Source organism: Leopardus geoffroyi, chromosome B2 (genome assembly GCF_018350155.1).
Source record: "Leopardus geoffroyi isolate Oge1 chromosome B2, O.geoffroyi_Oge1_pat1.0, whole genome shotgun sequence".
Classification (NCBI taxonomy): Eukaryota; Metazoa; Chordata; class Mammalia; order Carnivora; family Felidae; genus Leopardus; species Leopardus geoffroyi.
In genome coordinates this window covers 150,123,882-150,142,424 of record NC_059332.1, presented here as the reverse complement: position 1 = coordinate 150,142,424, position 18,543 = coordinate 150,123,882, and the positions used below count along the sequence as shown (strand labels likewise).

The window sequence follows — 18,543 nt, the reverse complement described above, 5'->3', positions numbered from 1 at the left end:
TTTGGATAAATACCTAGTAGTACAGTTGCTGGGTCGTACGGTAGTTCTATTTTTAATGTTTTCAGGAACCTCCACACTGTTTTCCAGAGCGGCCACACCCGTGTGCATTCCCACCAGCAGTGCAAGAGGGTTCCCGTTTCTCCACATCCTCGCCAGCATCTGTTGTTTCCTGAGTTGTTAATGTTAGCCACTCTGACAGGTGTGAGGTGGTATCTCGTCGTGGTTTTGATTTGTATTTCCGTGACGATGAGTGATGTCGAGCATCTTTTCATGTGTCGCTTGGCCAACTGGATGTCTTCTTTGGAGAAGTGTCTTTTCACGTCTTCTGCCCATTTCTTCACTGGATTATTTGTTTCCTGGATGTTGAGTTTGACTAGTTCTTTATAGATTTTTGGATATTAACCCTTTATCCGATACGTCACTTGCAAATATCTTCTCTTTATTTTATTTTAAGAGAGAGAAGGAAAGAGAGAGAGAGAGGGGGAGCAGGGAAGGGGCGGAGCGAGAGGGAGAGAGAGAGAACCCCAAGCAGGCTCTGTGCTGTCAGCACAGAGCTAGATGTGGACTCAATCCCGTGAATCATGAGATCATGACCTGAGCCGAGATCAAGAGTTGGACACTCGACTGGCTGAGCCACCCAGAGGCCCAGTTGCTTGTGTTTGGAAGTGTACTTAACACAGGGGCCACAACCCAGAGAGAGCAGGTGGCCCCCACCCCCCGCACACCCAGGCCCACCCCAGTCTGCCTGGGGTCTTGGGAGTAGAAGCACCCACGATCATTGCTGAGGTGCCCTCTTCCTTGGAAGACATCAGAGGACCAGACCTCCAGCTCTGTGCACCATCCCGCCACCCACTTCCCCCACCCTCTGTCCCAGCCCGAACTGCTTTATCTCCTCCTTTGCTGGTCCAGAATATGTAAACATGGTTTAACTGGGATAACTGTCTCCATTGGTCAGGACTGGCTTAAGCAAAAGAATTCAATGACATGGACAGAAGTGACCTGAGGCATGACTGCATCCCCGCGATGCTGGAAGCACCTGTCTGTCCCTGTCATTTCCTTTGGCTTTCAACTGGCGGGCTTCATTCCCAATCCCCAGGGTCCCAGCCCTGATCTGGACTCACCCCGGGACCCAGGCACGCGTCTACACAGCCTTTCCCCTGCAGCAGCTGCAGCCTTCACACCCCTGTGGCTACTGATCTGCTAGTCGTTCACATCTCCACTCGGATGTCACCTCTTTCCCTCCCTTGCTCCCTGGAGCTGAAGTCTGGGTGGGGTGCTCACAGGTGCTGAGGCAGACGCCTGTGACCGCGTGATGCCAGGACCACAGCCACCGCTCCATGACCGAGTCCCCCTGACCAAGACGGGCCAGACACGCAGGGGGCAAACTCTGGATAGTTCTGTGAATGAGAGTCATGGGTGCGTGCTAATCTCCAGCTGAACTCTCTTCTCAGGCTCTCTATGGGCTTAAAGATCCGACCCTACTCCCCAGTACTGAGCTGGGACCTATCTTGGCAGGCTGCCCGGCATCATCTCCCAGAAGAGCTTGACGGCTCTGGCCATCGTGCAATGTTCCGTGCTGCCTCTCCGCCCAGGATGAGGCCCGTGAACACGCATCCCCACATCTCCTGCCCTCGGCACCTCCCACCCTTCCCCAGGTTCCCCCTCATCCTCCAGATCTCATTTGGTCTTCACTCCTTCTAGAAAGTCTTCCTGACCCCACTGGGCTGGCCCGAGTTTCCCTTGCAGGACTCACTCCCCACTGCAATAGACGGCTGCTGTTAATGATGCCTCTTGGCTCCTGTTCACCGTGCACTCCTGGAGGGCAGCGGCTGCTGAAATTTCCTTTTTTTCCACTAGAGCAGGTGCATACAGCCTCTGCGGGTAAGCGTTTAAGACTCTATTTGTTGAATGAGCTGAGCGAATGTCCCAATTGTTTATGCAGGCAGGTCTTGCACAATTCGAGCTCAACATGCACACGTACTTATCTTCACACGTGTATTTGCCGACTGGCTCTCCTAACACACGCAAACACAGGTGTTTGAACGTGGCCATTCACGTAGAAAAGAAATTTGCTTTTAAAATTCCACTTTGGCTTCTGGCATCCGTCTTCCTTTTCGGTGGTTTGCAGTCAAATCCGATTACAAGTGCCTTATGCACTTCGCTGGCTCGCGGCAGTGCTGTCGGAAGAAGTCCCAACGCAGAGAGACGCCTCGCGCCTCTCACTCACACCCAAGGAGGCGAGCCCAGTCGTACAGGAGGAGTTAACGCGCATGTATGAAGGAAACAAAGCCTCAGGCTCCTCCAGCTCTCTCGCTCCGCACTCCTAGCAGCCAGAGTCATAAATGGAAATTTCCAGCTAACCCCCACGGCAGAACAGAGTGCTCAATTTCCACCTTCCAACCAGATGTCAGAATTCTCTTGGGACTAGCTGTTTTAATCATCCGTTTTAATTCATCCGCAAATACCCGTTTAAGTCCCTGCTTTGGGCTAGGCATCGGGAGAGATTTGGAAAAAGCGGAACATTTCCCTGCGTTCGAAGGTATCCTTGTCAGCTGGGGTGACATCGTGGGTCAGCGTGTGGTGTGTGCCAGAGGTCAGGCAAAATTCCAACAGCAGATCAGAGCACAGGTCTCCGTGGATGACGTTATTCAGGAGCCCTCAGACACCCCTGATCTGCGCTGGAACAATGGGCACCCTCTGGAAAGCGAGGACAAGGAAGGTGGGAGCACGTCGGGGGGGGCGGGCAGCAAAGGTCCTTGTGTCCTGGACCGGTGGACACAAGGCAGAGTAAGAAGTCAGCCCGAGGGTTTGGGGTTCCGGTGGGCAGATCGGCAGTGACGGAATGTCAGAGAGCAGTACCTGGCCGCGTGGTACAGAGTCCCTCGCCACAACACGTCTGGCAGGGGCGACCAGGCAGGAAGGGATGTTCATAAACCAGGCATTAGAATACCAGCTTCCAGATCATCTGGGCACCCCACTGTGCGTGTCAGTCTGCGAGCAGTGTCCCCTTCTTTATCTCTTCCATGAGGACAGTAACTCTGTTTCCTCAGCTTAAAGGGGAGAAATACAAAGCTCTCCTAGAGATAAAAACGGACTCACAGAAGGTGTGTGGCCATCTGCCCCAAGCGACCCCAGCACCGGGCCTCAGGCTTTCCCTCTCCCCAGGATCTAGCAGCAGCTGACTCATGGTTCGGACTGTGCTTCCTCCCAGGCCTCACCTGTCAGCTGGGGGGGAGCACCTGTCAGCTGGGGGGGAGCACCTATCATCTGGGAGGGGAGAACCTGTCAGTTGGAGGGGAGCTCCTGTCAACTGGAAGGGAAGCACCTGTCAGCTGGAGGGGAGCACCTATCAACTGGGAGCGGAGCATCTGTCAGCAGGAGGGGAGCACCTATCATCTGGGAGGGGAGAACCTGTCAGCTGGAGGGGAGCACCTGTCAGCTGGAGGGGAGCACCTGTCAACTGGAAGGGGAGCACCTGTCAGCTGGGAAGGGAGCACCTGTCAGCTGGAAGGGGAGCACCTGTCAGCTGGGAAGGGAGCACCTGTCAGCTGGAGGGGAGCACCTGTCATCTGGGAGGGGAGCACCTGTCAGCTGGAGGGGAGCACCTGTCAGCTGGGAGGGGAGCACCTACCAGCAGGAAGGGAGCATCTGTCAGCTGGGAGGGGAGCATCTGTCAGCTGTGAGGGAGCACCCGTCAGCTGGAGGGGAGCACCTGTCAGCTGGAGGGGAGCACCTGTCAGCTGGAGGGGAGCATCTGTCAGCTGGAGGGGAGCACCCGTCAGCTGGAGGGGAGCACCTGTCAGCTGGGAGGGGGCACCTCCTCAGAGTAGCCTGTTGCTCGTGGCCTCAGGGACCTAGTGGTGACCCAGAGCTCTGTCCCCTTGGCTACTGGCCCCTCTGACCAGGGCTGGGTTTGTCCCCACAGAGCAGCCTGTATGGCGAGGAAGGGCTGGGGGTGACGGCGCTCAGCACGCTGTACGGCGGGATGCTCCTGTCCTCCATGTTCCTCCCACCGCTCCTGATTAAGAGGTTCGGCTGCAAGTGGACCATCGTCATCTCCATGTGCTGCTACGTGGCCTTCTCCCTGGGCAACTTCTACGCCAGCTGGTACAGCCCACACGGCTCGCGCCCGGGTCTGGCTCAGGACGCAGGTTCCTGCTCAGGAGCACTGAGCTGGAGCCCGCTTGAGGGCTCCCCTCTGCTTTCACTTTAAAATGAGCGCCGTTTCCGGAAATTCCTGTCTGCTGTTGGGACAGGACAGGCTTTCTTCCCCTTTTTCCAGCCAAGATGTCTCCGTCCCTTTCTGCTGGACCCATCTCCTCCCCTGCTTCCCAGCCCTGACCTTCCCTCACGTCTTTCACGGGCCTTGAGTTTCCCTGTCTGCACCAGGGGCACTTTTGTGGCCCCAATGATGAGAGCTAGACCTTGACGAACACGTTGAGGGTGAATTTCAGGAGACTTAGCAGAAGGTGACCCGAGGACCCAACACCGTGGCCTCACCCCATCGCAGAGAGTGGACATGTCAGTGTGCAGGGGTCCAGCCTGAGACTTACCTCCTCCCTGATGGAGAGGCGTCCTCTGGGACCAAGCTCCAAGGGCACCGGCCCCACAATCTTATTCCCGGGAACACACCTATCAAACATCCCTTGGAGGGACACCTGTTGTCACCTAGGACATAATGATTACGGTGATTTCACGTTCTTCTTTTTCTTATTGCCATGGAGTTTTCACACAGAGTCCTCAATGAAGAAGGTAAACCAATCACTCAATCGATCGATCAACGTTTCAAAAAATAAATAAATCGCTTTAAACTAAAGCTGTTAAAAATACTCAAAAACCACCTAGCCTTATTTGTAATCCCAGCTCATTGTTGGTTGCTTGCAAACACAGAGAAAACTCACTGGCAATGAATTTGTCTCTTGCAAACTAACCAGAACCAGAAAAGGCACCGAGTTGGGTCCTTTATCTGGGTCTTGTGGTGAAGCCGTCAGTCTAACCAATCCATAAACATGGCAAGGCTTACGACGGGCTAGGCATGGAGTTTCCTTCTCCTCAAAGGTAGGGAAGATTGGAGGGGGGAACGTACTGTCTGTCTGTGTTTTATTTTCCAGGTTCACCTTGGTTCCGACCTCCATACTGCTGGGTCTGGGAGCAGCTCCGCTGTGGTCTGCTCAGGGCACGTACCTCACCATCATGGGAAACACACAAGCAGAGAAGGCGGGGAAAGTTGGCAGAGACGTGGTGAACCAGTATTTCGGCACCTTCTTTCTCATCTTCCAGTCGTCCGGGGTGTGGGGCAACCTGATCTCATCTCTGGTGTTTGGCCAGACACCCAGTCAAGGTAAAAGGAAACGGGGCTCCGTGAGGACCCCCGAGAGGGCCCCCCATCCCATTTACACGTGTCTTTATTCCACAACTGGAGCAGGTGAATCACCTGAAGACGTGGTCTTCAACTGCCTGTGCCCAGCCTTCCCTGGTCCCCAGCTGTTCCCTGGAGGAGTCTGGGCGGGTCCGTCTTGTCCACAAGTGCCCTGGCCATTCTGACCCTGCCCTCCGTGGGCAAGGGGAGCCCCCCAGAGCAGTGTCCTGGGAGAACAGAGGGCCACTGCCAGTGGACCTTGGGTTCCTGGAGTCATCACTATCCTTTTAGACTAAGAACAGGCTCGACTGATTTATTGTCCCACTGAATTGATCCACTATCCGGTGTCTTAAATGCTCCACAAGCGACCTGTTGTCCCGTAACCGATTTGAACATTTGACGGCTGATGTCTTAGCCCATGTTTTCATCTGGACGTAAAGTGTGGGTCTGTTTTATGCCTGCACCCTCTGACATCTGAAGATTTAAACCAAGGACAGAGGGAAATAAATCTCTTCAATTCTTACCGGAAACCTTTATCGATGGGGGTGGGCAGAGGTCCTGACTCCTGACTGCTATCTGGATTATTTCTGTCTCTTTGCCCTGGACCTGCATCCTGCCATCCCCTATGAAGTCCTGCCTTTGGGGGACTCCCAAATCCCCCTTCCCCTGTTCCTCATGTGATGCCATCACTTGCTAAGTGCACGGAGAAGGGAAACCAGCAGGTCATAGACACCCGTTTTTACTCATTATTGCTGTCAAGGTCAACAATAATCCAACAGAAACTGGGACTAAGGTTCGGTCTCTACAGCATGACTGGTGGGAAATGGAGTGGACAGGTTTAAAGCCATTCGGGCAAGAGAGCTTAATTCTCCAAGCGGCCCCGGGACCCAGACCCCGAGGAGCGAGGCATTCCAAGGGCCCGGCGAGCGCACCAGCCAAGGGGGACTCGTGGCGCTCCATGTGATGACATCTGTATCATGACAGATGTCCTTTCTTCCTTGACGTCCGCCTCCTCCAGAGACTCTGACACGGTCTGGGAGCCACTGGTGGTGCCCATTTTATTCTTTTAGCAGATTGGGAAACCAGCATTCAGGAGAGGGCCAAAGCGACCTGCCCAAGGTCATGGGACCACTACAGATGAGTGTGAAAGAGAACGCAGTGGTCCTGACACCTAGCCTAAAGCACCTTATTTCTTCTTGATTAGTTCGGAAATGTTGAATGTTTTCATTATGTCCGGAAAGTAATACAAGTAGCTGTTGTGTAGCGTGTCTTAAAATCATGTATACAGACACGTGCCCGGGGGAAGTGTATTTGGAGGCACTTGGTCCAACAGACCCGTGTCTCGTGGCTTTGACCCATCGTGACTCTTGGCCCTGGGGTGTCCAGGCCCCTGTTGGATGCACACTTGAATCCTCATGCCCCTTGTCCTATCAATTTTCCACGTTCTCCTGTCATCTTTTTGCTTCCGACTGCACAGAGGCCATCCCAGAGGAGCAGCTCCTGTCTTGTGGGGCCAGTGACTGTCTGATGGCCACAGCGTCCACCAACAGCACCCAGCGACCCTCGCAGACGCTGATCTACACCCTGCTGGGCATCTACACGGGTATGGGCTCACGGCGGGCCGAGTGCCAGGGGAAGCAAACCTAACTCTTCCCTGGGTTGACAAAGAGCATCTTCCCAACGTACAAGTATTCCTGTAAAGTGTGCTCAGCTTTGCACCGATGCGTTCTTCGTAGGAAATCAAGTGCAGGAGACCAGGGCTGTCTAATAGAGTTTCCTGTGATGACAGAGTCATTTTTCTTCTGCAAAGTTCTGTAGCCGTCAGCCCCATGTGCTTATTTATATTTTTACAACCTAAATTGAAAATACTGTTCCTAAGTCACAACAGCCACATTGCAAATGCTTGATGGCCACGTGGGGCCGATGGCTACCATATTGGATAGGACCAGGGTATATATACCACGGTATTGATGGATTGGCTACTTGTGTGTCAACTATGTCCAAGTGACCCCGGAAGTCCAAAACCCTGTAAGTTGTCATCTTTTTCTGAGGAATATATTTGAATGGCTCCTGCTGGTGTGGGGCCGGGGTCCTTCCTGCAGCGACCATTCTCCAATCAGGAAGACCCCAGGGTTCTCAGCTACTGGTCACAATGCAGCTGAAGGACGCACACATTGGAAGTTCATGGAAAGATGGCTGCCCAAAGGGAGTTCATTCTTCTACTGGTTCTTATCCTTAGAAGCTCATGTTAATGCAAAATATTTATGTGAATCATTTTCTAAATGACTTCCCTGTTAGAGTCACTAGATTTATAATTAAAGGGGGTATTTTTAGAGTAGTGTTTTTTGTGTTGGCTGGGTCGGTTTGTTTGTTTTTACCATTTGAAGAGAATTTAAATCTATTCTTTGTCCTTCTTAAAGATCACGGGTCTGAAATATGTTGAATTTGGTGGGACTGAGTCCAGGATCCTAATGGGATCAAAGGTTACCAAGGCTGCGTGTGCCGTCAGGATCCGTCCCTATGCTGAGACCATCAGCTGCCAGAAAAGTCACCTCCAGATCAGAGGTCACTGAGTGAGAACTTGTAAAACAGCCACTTTGTGTTGGCAAAGCGGAGCGGGCACCAGCGAGAGCCACGCCATGACGTGGACTTTCTCCGGTCCTGAAACTAGTAACTCAGGACCTTCGATAAGCTCAGAGCCCAATGCAGGAGAAGATGTGTATTCGGCTAACAGAAATTCGATGCACGTGTTTTGAACGAGGTTTCCAGCTGACACGTGGTCACGTCTTCTCGGGGGATTGGGGTCCAGGGCAACTTTGACGAGGCGGTGGTACCGAGCGGGTGTCGAAGGACGAGGAGAGGCTTACCGGGCAGAGAGGGAGAGGGGAGAGCGCTACTTTGCACTTTACTGTGCAAAGAAGCACAGAGGCGCTGGTGTGGCCGTGGCGGACGAGGCCCTGGAGGGGACAGAGGAGCCGGAGACAGTTGTGGGACGAGCCATGACCCACCGTGAAAAGCCTCGATGCTGTGCTAGACGGTCTGGACAGGTGTAGACTCCTTTCCTGGACAGACTCCAGCATTAGCATCCTTTGGAAATACAGAAAACTCGTGGGCAGAGAAGCCGGCCCTTGTGAGACCCCCCCACCCCCGCCCCAATCCGCAGGAAGAATGAAGAGTAAAGGGCAGCGAGCGTTTAACCACAAAAACTAAAGCTTCTGCGGACCCAGAACTGCGTGTTTGTCCCCCCGTCTGCGAAACAGCAGTGCTCCAGATTTTTCCCTCACCGGCTGGACACTAAATATTCTAGGCTTGAGGACCGAGTGGTTTCCGCTGCAACTATTCAGTGATGTTTTTGGTGGGAAGAGAGGCCACAGGTAACATGTAAATGAAGAGTGAGGCTGTTTTCTTTTCTTTTCTTTTCTTTTCTTTTCTTTTCTTTTAATGTTTATTCATTTCTTGAGAGAGAGACAGAGAGTGAGCAGGGGAGGGGCAGAGAGAGAGGGAGACACAGAATCCGAAGCAGGCTCCAGGCTCCGAGCCGTCAGCACAGAGCCTGACGCGGGGCTCGAAGCCATGAACAGGGAGATCACGACCTGAGCCGAAGTCGGACGCTTAACCGACTGAGCCACCCAGGCGCCCCGAGGCTGTTTTCTAATAAGACTTTACTTACAAAAGCAGCCAGGAGCAGCAGCTGGCCCGCGGCCTGCATTGCCCTGGTCCCAAGGAGCAGCACAGGCCTCGGAAAATGCGTTTTTGCCTCCTCAGCCCCCGTGTGAGGTTCCCCTGCTCAGCGCGCGGCCCTCAGTCCCCTCCCACGGGTCTCTGGCTGCTGCCCCAGGCCCGACGTTACCCAGAACTCATGCCCACGGCATCCAGGGGCCCGAGGGAGTGGCAGGCCAGACGGTCGTGTCAAATGGGCACTGTGCGTGTGTCCCATGAAGAAATTGTCTCTGATTATTCGTACCCTGGCCTCACACAGGGTTTCATGGGTCTCCTTCCTGTGAGCAAGGCCGCGTTACCGTAGAAACACACACGCACACACAAAGCAAACCGAAATGGAGAAGAACGGACTAAAGGAAAGAACTCCGCCTCCCCAGAGTGTTTTCCCGCCATCCCTGAGCTCTGTCCTCACGAGGAAGTTCCTTTCGAAGCCATTCCCTCCAGTATGCTAGACGTGCGACACACGCACGTTCACGCCCCTTGAGAAGGTTCTGGGTCACGGGCGGCCCTGGACCGTGTGTGATTTTTCCTAGTAAACCCGTGGCTTCCGTACCACGACCCAGCCGCAGGGCTGCCTCGCGGCTCTTATCCTGGGAGTCATGTGTCCCGATGGCTTCACGCGCCTGCCCACGGGGGAGGCCGTGGCCCCAGTCAGCGGGGAGCTGACGGCACGCCTCCTCCGCATGGTTACACACCCGTCTTGCCTGTGCATGGACCGCTCTGGAAACCGCTTCGCAGCTGAGATGCCCAGAGGCCCCCTGCACGTGGCTCTGACTGGTGGCACTCACCGGGTCTCCAGGGGACAGGTGGTGACCGCCCACGACCTCGGACGGCAGTTCAGCAGACGTCCGTGCGCCGTGTGTTGGAAAGTGTCGTCAAAATGCGGAGTTGCCCCGACCTGGGGAGAGAGGATTGTCTTCAGCCCAGGGGAAAGTGGCTGAATGACAGAAATCAGGCTCAGAAGTAGATCGGCGCCTCCGGGGTGTGCGGGGCGTGTGGGGACGGGTCCGGCATCTCTGCCGACAGCGTGGAAGGGGGCGGGTCGTGAGCCGGGCGCTCCCCCAGCACCGGGCCAGCGCACCGTGCAGGCGGACGCGGAGACCAAGTGCAGATTAAAAAATAACTCGAGTCCCCTTCAAGGCTGCCGGGCCCCAGCCATCGGGCTAGAGATCCCTGGCGGCCCCTCAGAGAAAGGGAAAAAGCCTCCCGGCTCCCGAGTCCCTCTGTGGCTCGCAGAGCACCGTGTTTAGCGCTGAGCCAGGGAGGAGAAAACCGGGTATACGCGGACCCCACACCACCGGGAAGGAAAGAGGCGTCCGTGTGAACACTGAGTCAGTGAGCTGTAGCCCTCGATCCGGGTATCGAGGGGGGTTCGTGGTGCAGACGGAGGTCCGGTCACCACTGGGGAATCACGAAGGCGCATGGTGTCTCCCACGGCGGGGGGGGGATGAAGAGTTGTCTTGAACAAAACCCGCTTGCACAGTTAGCGCACTCGCACCCACCGCGAAGGGGGCACCCCCCCTGCCGTCCCTCCGCCCGGGTCCTGGGCTTCTGCGGCCCCGGGCACAGCACCCCACCTGCAACGGCGCCCCTCAGCGCCCTCCCGCACCCAAAGCCCGCAGGTGTGCAGCTCTGCTCTGTCCTTCCCTTCGGCCGGTCCCCTTGGGGGATCTGCCTCCTTAGCGCACCTTACTGCCACCTTACTGTCTACAAACACGCGCTATCCCATCGCATTCAGGAGGCGCCACACTCATGCACCTAGCTCGCCCCCCAGGGCTTCCAGGTAAAGATGCTGGAATAGACACGAAACTCAGCAAACGAGAACCGCCGAGACTCGTCATCCCGAGAAGGGAGACTGGCCGTCAGTGGGAATTCCGTGAGGGTCAGGACAGGGGAGTGGTCGCTCGGGAAGGGCGCCGGGGAGTTTGTGTTGCTGGCCCCGAATGGATGCCCCAAAGGAGAGGAGGGGGCAGGTGGGGGGTGAGTAGCAGGCAGGTCCTGGACCTCGGCCTCACGCCCTCTGTCTTCCCTCCAGGGAGCGGCGTCCTGGCCGTCCTGCTCGTGGCCGTGTTTCTGGAACCCATCAAAGACGCGCAGAGGAAACGCGAAGGAGACGAGGGGCCGCCTTTCTGGTCCACCCTGCTGTCGACCTTCAGGCTCCTTGGAGACAAGCGCCTGCGTCTCCTGGTGCTGCTGCCCATGTACAGCGGGTTCGAGCAGGCCTTCCTCGCGGGCGACTACACCCGGGTACGAGACAGCGAGGCACGCGGGCCACCTGTGCGGCCTCACCTGCGCCCGTGGGTGTCAGGGCCACCTGCCCCGGGGCCGGGCGGGGGCCGGGGCTCCTGAGGGAGGGGGACGCCAGGTCCTTCGCGGCCTGAGGAGAGCTGTGCTCATGGTCTAGGTCACTCCCGCCTCCCCGGGGCTGGGCCTTACCTCCAGGGACCATGCGTCCCTCGAGATGTGTCTTCGGGGGGGAAGGGGGCCCCGGTCATGCGCGAGCCATCGCACAGAACACCTGCGGGATGCTCGCCTGCAGCCGACACTGCCCGTAGTTTAGAGTCAAAAGTAGGGAAAGACATAACATCCACGAATAACACCTGGAAGTCCCCCTCGGGCCAGTTTTCAAATGATGCGTCTCAATCCGGAGATGGATGTGGCTCTCGGGCCTGTCACCCTGTCCTGCCCTAGAGGCCTGACCCACGCACTGCCCGCCCCCTTCTGTGTGCAGGGCAGGCCTCCGTGGGGCAGGGCAGCAGAGGGAGGCCCGTGCCCTGGGGCGGGCCCAGCGGGAAGGCTCGGCCACCATCCAGCTCGCTCCCTCGTGGCACGCTCACCAAGCTGCTGTCTCTCTAGCTCCCTGCCCACGTGGTGTCGGGTCCGGAGGAGCCTCCGGGGCCACGGAAAGGCTGCCTCAAACAGGGGCGGTGGACATTGGAGACCCTCTCTTCCAGAAAGGGCTGGGTGGGAGCTGGGGCGCCGAGGGGCTGGGGAGCCAGTCCCAAGGCTGCTCCCCGAGGATTGCCCTTCCTTGTCCGGAATCCGGAATTTTCTCCGAATTCGTGCCCGCCACAAGCCCCCTCCCAGGTTAAATCCGAATTCCAGGTAAACCGCTGTATCTTTTAGGCTGCGTATGTTCCGGGCGGGGTTTGTGCGTCCCGGGTCCTCTCTGGCACCCTGCTCCCGGGACGGCCCTGACGGAGGGCGGTGGGGTCCAGAGAGTCCACACAGATGACGGAGCCGTCCCTTGGCCTTTGGTCAGGGCCCCTCCCACGGGCCTTGCCGCTGACCTCCGGCCTTCCTCCTCCGCCTCTGCCGTCCGAAGCAGCAGCCTGTGTCTGTGTGTCTGTCCCGGCTGTGCGCGGGGACCGGAGTGGTGGGTGTGGGCGTGAGGGCGTCGGTGGTGGCAGCACCGGGGCCAGGGGTGCGGCCGCCGGGACCTCACGGCCTCGTGCGGGAGCACTTCTCGCCTCCGCTGAGATGCGCTCCGTTCTCCTCACTTCTTCTCTATCAGGTGTTTGTCTCCAGGGCTGTCGCAGGTTCACCGCAAAACCACAGGCAGTTCAGGCTCCCAAGTCCCCCTGCCCCCTCCCCACGCAGCCTCCCCATCATCCACATCCTGCGCCAGAGCCAACAGTGACATCCCGTCACCGCCCCGTCGGGGGCCGTCCTGGCGCTGGACGCCGTGGGTTGGGGCAGACACGCAAGGACACGTGGGTAAGACACTAGGGTGGCTTCGCCGCCCCAAGAATGCCGGGGGCTCTGCCCGTTCACGGCTCCCCACGCCTTCCTCCAACTGTCGTGCAGAGGAGGAAACGACCGAATCCACAAGGAGGGGCCCAAAGTAGCGCCTCCGTGGTCCGTGAGAACACACAACGTGAGGCAAAGGCTGCGTGGGGGGAGCCCCGTCCAGATGTGTGTCCTTGTTACTTCCTACCCGGCTCGAGCACGAGGCTCCAGGCCGGTCCCGCCTGGCGGCCGTCACGCTGTAACCCCCGAGAGCCGCCCGCTCACGTCCCCTGTGCTTCGTCCTGCAGTCCTACGTCACCTGCGCCCTGGGGATCCGGTTTGTTGGTTACGTGATGATCTGCTTCTCGGCCACCAACTCGCTGTGCTCTGTGTTGTACGGAAGGCTCTCCCAGAAGACGGGCAGAGCCACCCTCTACGCGCTAGGTATGTGGACACGCTTCCCAGACGCGGGCGGGAATGGTGGCCGGTGGAGTGAAGGGCGCATTCCGCTCAGCGATGGTGCAGGGGCACCACAGGGCGGCTCCCTGAAGGAGGCGACCCGTCCTCACGCGGTGCACAAAGACGCATCCGCCTCTGTCCCTCTTGGGAAGGGAGGAAAGAGGAAACACACAGCAGTCGGCGCGAATAACGAGAACTAAGGGCATCAACGGTCACCTGGCCACCCAGTTAGGGTCTGAAGCATCTGGGGCAGTGGGGACACAGCGAGAAGGGGAAACAGTAAATGTTTGTCAGCTCCTGGTGGGAGTAACCCGCATAGGTTCCCAGGTCATCCTGGCAATCGCCCCGTGGGGGGTGGGGGGGCACTGCCCACTCTGCAGATGAGGAAACGCAGGAACAGAGAAGTGTGGTGGCTCACCCCAGGCCACACAGCCAGGGCGGATGCACCCGTCTTCAATGCAACAGCAGTTTCTGGACCAACACGAGGCATCTCTCACCGCCTCGTCGAGACAGACGCCGCAGGGCGTGTGCACAGACCGTGGCCCAGAACTCAGGGCCCGCTGGGGTAAAGCCAGGAGGAGTGAGCCTGGGAGCTCCGGCCGCCCCTCCGTTCTCACCCCTGCCCGCTCGGGAGGGCGGTGCCGTCCCCAGGCCGCCACCACTCAGGGAGTGACTCCTTCCTCACCTCGGGGTCTCCTCGGCCGGGGCACAGAGGCCTCCCCCTGCCAGGCGCAGAGCACACCCCCCACACGGTGCCTGATGCAGGGGAGGCCTGCGGTGAGCAGACTGGGTCACCCTGCTGGGCACGTGGCAGTTGGACTCTGGAGGGCACACACGCGGGCCAGCCGGCCCGGCCGGTGTCAGAATCCACGCGAGGACGTGGGTTTGGGGCATTCCCAGGAAACGTTTACACGGTGCGGCCAACGGAGACTCCGGAACCACTCGGAGCCCTCACTTCCGGCGGTTTCCCCTCTGCGTCCACAGGTGCGGTGACCCACCTGTGCTGCATAATCGCCCTCCTGCTGTGGGAGCCTCACCCCCACCAGCTGGCCGTGTTCTTCGTGTTTTCTGGCCTCTGGGGCGTGTCCGACGCCGTCTGGCAGACGCAGAACAACGGTGAGCGCCCCCGCGTCTCCCGCCTGGCCCGGCCGTGGGGGGCAGGCGGTGGCAGAGGACCCCGTGGCCGGGGCCACCTGGGGAGATGACGTGCCCGGCGGGGGGGTAGTGGGAGGCCCGCTCCACGTTCTTTCCGTGGACTTGAGGGACTTTCTCTGAGCGTCGGTTCAGACCCGAGGTGCAAAAGACGAGAATCACCCAAGGGCACAGCTCCCTTCCCTTCTAAGAATGGTGGTCCCTCCCCGGCTTTCTGCTTGAGGAGCGTGCCCGGTGCCGGGCCCAGGAGGCTGGAGAGGCCTTCAAGGCGGCCTCGGTCCAGATGGGGAGATGGCTGTGTGACACCCGTGGTGGACGAGCTGGCAGGTTACCGTGACAGCATCCAAGCAAGGACACTGGGACTGAGGGTTCGGCTTTCTGGGAGAACAGAGTCGGGGGTGGGGAGGCGATCAGTGGGGGCTGCGTCTGGAGGTCACGCCTGAGCCAGGCCCCGGCTGATTGTCCCCAGATAGAGCTGTGGTGTCAGCGGGGTGGGGAGCTTGGGAGGCAGGGGGAGGCCGGGGGGGGGGGCACGGGGGTGGGGGAGGCCAGGGGAGCTTGGGAGGCAAGGGGAGGCCAGGGGAGGCCAGGGGAGGCCAGGGGAGCTCGGGAGGCAGGGGGAGGCAGGGGGAGGCCACAGGGGTGGGGGAGGCCAGGGGAGCTCGGGAGGCAGGGGGAGGCCAGGGGAGCTCGGGAGGCAGGGGGAGGCAGGGGGAGGCCACGGGGGTGGGGGAGGCCAGGGGAGCTTGGGAGGCAGGGGGAGGCCAGGGGGGGGGGCCACGGGGGTGGGGGAGGCCAGGGGAGCTTGGGAGGCAGGGGGAGGCCAGGGGAGGCCAGGGGAGGCCAGGGGAGCTCGGGAGGCAGGGGGAGGCAGGGGGAGGCCACAGGGGTGGGGGAGGCCAGGGGAGCTCGGGAGGCAGGGGGAGGCAGGGGGAGGCCACGGGGGTGGGGGAGGCCAGGAGAGCTCAGGAGGCAGGGGGAGGCCAGGGGAGGCCAGGGGAGCTCGGGAGGCAGGGGGAGGCAGGGGGAGGCCACGGGGGTGGGGGAGGCCAGGGGAGCTTGGGAGGCAGGGGGAGGCCAGGGGAGGCCAGGGGAGGCCAGGGGAGCTCGGGAGGCAGGGGGAGGCAGGGGGAGGCCACAGGGGTGGGGGAGGCCAGGGGAGCTCGGGAGGCAGGGGGAGGCAGGGGGAGGCCAGGGGAGGCCAGGGGAACTCGGGAGGCAGGGGGAGGCAGGGGGAGGCCACGGGGGTGGGGGAGGCCAGGGGAGCTTGGGAGGCAGGGGGAGGCCAGGGGAGGCCAGGGGAGCTCGGGAGGCAGGGGGAGGCAGGGGGAGGCCACGGGGGTGGGGGAGGCCAGGGGAGCTCGGGAGGCAGGGGGAGGCCAGGGGAGGCCAGGGGAGCTTGGGAGGCAGAGGGAGGCCAGGGAGCTTGGGAGGCAAGGGGAGGCCGGGGGCGGGGGGGGGCACAGGGGTGGGGGAGGCCAGGGGAGCTTGGGAGGCAGGGGGAGGCCGGGGGAGGCCACGGGGGTGGGGGAGGCCAGGGGAGCTATGGAGACAGAGGGAGGCAGGGGGAGGCCAGGGGAGGCCAGGGGAGCTCGGGAGGCAGGGGGAGGCCGGAGCAGCTCGGGAGGGATGCCACAGAGCAGAGTGGGGGGGCTCATCAGCAGCAGACGTCCACCCCTCACAGTCTTGTGCCTGCCAGTCTGAGACCAAGACAGCAGAGGCCGCTTCCTGGTTCAGAGAGCTGTGTCCTCATGTGGCGGAAGAGACAGGGGGGCTCTCTGGAGACCCCTCATAAGGACACAGGTCCAGCTCACGAGGAGTCGCCTCGTGACCGAATCGCCCCCCAGAGGCCCCACCTCCTGACACCGTCACCTCGGGGTTAGGGGTCAACCTATGAATCTGGGGGACACAGGTGTGGTGGCCACGGAGGATGGGACACGCTGAGGGGACAGCTGGGCCAGGATGCCGGGTGGTGGAGTGGGGAGGCTGGAGGCTGACGGGGGCCAGGCCGCCCGGGGAGGGTCCAGCTTCGCTCAGCAGAAAGCGCTCACCCCGGGAAGGACGAGGCCGGCCCCATCAGGTTACAGAGGGACGGATGTCTGCGATGTTAACTCGGGAAGACAGCACAGAGCTGCACGGAGGAGGCGGCCGTGGCTGCACGGAGCAGGAGGGGAGGGAAGGTGAGGAGGCCAAGCTTCCGGACAGAATGCACAGCGTGCGGGAGCCACCGGGCCAGCGGGCAGGCAGGGCCTGTGGCCTCAGGAACAGCATCCCAGGATGGGGGGGAAGGGCAGACACACGGGGGGGGGGGGAGCAGAGACACAGAGAGGACGCGGGTGGGGGCTCTCAGCCCTGAGAGGTGCTTCTGTGTAAGGTCCACACTCACAAGGATGCGTCTAGATCCGAGTCAGGGGAAGAGTGAGGGAAGGGCCAGCAGAGGGAAGGCGGCTGAATGAGGGCATGAGGACGAGGAACAGGGGGACAGGAGCACAGAGGTGTCCCCCTGGCTCCGAGGAGGACAGCCGCCCTTTGGGGACCACAGGAAGGAAGTCGGAATAAAGATCCACAGGAGGACTTGTCACCCCGAGGAGAGGAGTTAGCAGAGTTCTCAAAGAGAGCTGGCCAGGGACAGTGGGGACAGCAGGGGACAACAGGGACAACGGGGACAGCGGGGACAGCGGGGGACAGCGGGGACAGCGGGGGACAGCGGGGACAGCAGGGGATAGTGGGGGACAGCAGGGATAATGGGGGACAGTGGGCACAGCAGGGGACAGCAAGGGACAGCGGGGACAGCAGGGACAATGAGGACAGCGGGGACAGTGGGGGACAGCGGGGACAGCGGGGACAGCAGGGGATAGTGGGGGACAGCAGGGATAGTGGGGGACAGTGGGCACAGCAGGGGACAGCAAGGGACAGCGGGAACAGCAGGGACAATGGGGACAGAGGGGACAGTGTGGACAATGGGGACAGCAGGGACAGTGGGGGACAGCAGGGGACAGCAGAGACAACAGGGGACAGTGGGGGACAGCAGGGACAGTGGGGGACAGCAGGGGATGGGGGGACAGCAGGGATAGTGGGGGACAGTGGGCACAGCAGGGGACAATGGGGACAGTGGGGACAGCGAGGACAGCGGGGGACAGCAGCGACAACAGGGGACAGTGGGGACAGCAGGGGACAACGGGGACAGCGGGGACAGCGGGGGACAGTGGGGACAGCAGGGGACAGCAGGGACAGCAGGGATAGTGGGGGACAGTGGGCACAGCAGGGGACAGCAAGGGACAGCGGGGACAGCAGGGACAATGGGGACAGCGGGGACAGTGGGGGACAGCAAGGACAGCAGGGGACAGTGGGGACAGCAGGGGACAGTGGGGGACAGCAGGGACAGCAGGGGACAGTGGGGACAATGGGGACAGCAGGGACAGTGTGGGGGACAGCAGGGGACAGCAGAGACAACAGGGGACAGTGGGGGACAGCAGGGACAGTGGGGGACAGCGAGGACAGCAGGGGACAGTGGGGACAATGGGGACAGCAGGGACAGTGGGGGACAGCAGGGGACAGCAGAGACAACAGGGGACAGCGGGGACCACGGGGGCAGCGGGGGACAGCAGGGACAGCAGGGGACAGCAGGGACAGCGGGGACAGCAGGGGACAGCAGGGACAGCAGGGACAGCTGGGACAGGCCGCATTAGTGAGCTATACTGCATGCTAGATGCTGGGAAGGCACTCAGGGACAGAGCCCACGGGCAGGCTCACTGTCACCCACACTCGGGGAGCCGGGGGGGAACAAAGCAGAAAGGCAAGGTCACATGCAAGGGCCGGGCCCCGAGGGCAGAGTTAGGACTGGGGCCCAGGCCTGGAGCTGCCACCCAGAGCCCTGGCCGTTCCTTTAGACCATCTCTGGAGTCGGCCGGGAGCGAGTGCAGAGCCAGCCGGTGTCCCCGAGGCTTGGCCACCCACACACACAGGCCAGGAGGCAGTGACACGGCACTTGCCAGGTCACACAGGGTGCAGCCTGAGACAGAGGCCACCAGAGGTCGGGCTGAGGGTGATGGGTGTCCGTAGGGTGCGAGGCCCCACAGGGATGGGTGGCGAGAGACAGCAGAGGAAGGGACCACCGTGGCACA

At 60.3% G+C, this 18,543-nt stretch overlaps 1 protein-coding gene across 3 annotated transcripts in view; it reads left to right on the top strand.

Annotated features, from left to right (window-relative positions):
• UNC93A (unc-93 homolog A) overlaps positions 1 to 18,543 on the top strand; it is a 39,269-nt gene that overhangs the window by 13,286 nt on the left and 7,440 nt on the right. For all 3 annotated transcript variants that reach the window (XM_045500281.1, XM_045500279.1, XM_045500280.1), the window contains 6 exons: positions 3,926 to 4,107; positions 5,112 to 5,341; positions 6,837 to 6,962; positions 11,115 to 11,326; positions 13,117 to 13,252; positions 14,252 to 14,383. In XM_045500281.1, coding sequence (XP_045356237.1) covers positions 3,926 to 4,107; positions 5,112 to 5,341; positions 6,837 to 6,962; positions 11,115 to 11,326; positions 13,117 to 13,252; positions 14,252 to 14,383 — 1,018 coding nt within the window. The remainder of the gene's footprint in view (positions 1 to 3,925; positions 4,108 to 5,111; positions 5,342 to 6,836; positions 6,963 to 11,114; positions 11,327 to 13,116; positions 13,253 to 14,251; positions 14,384 to 18,543) is intronic.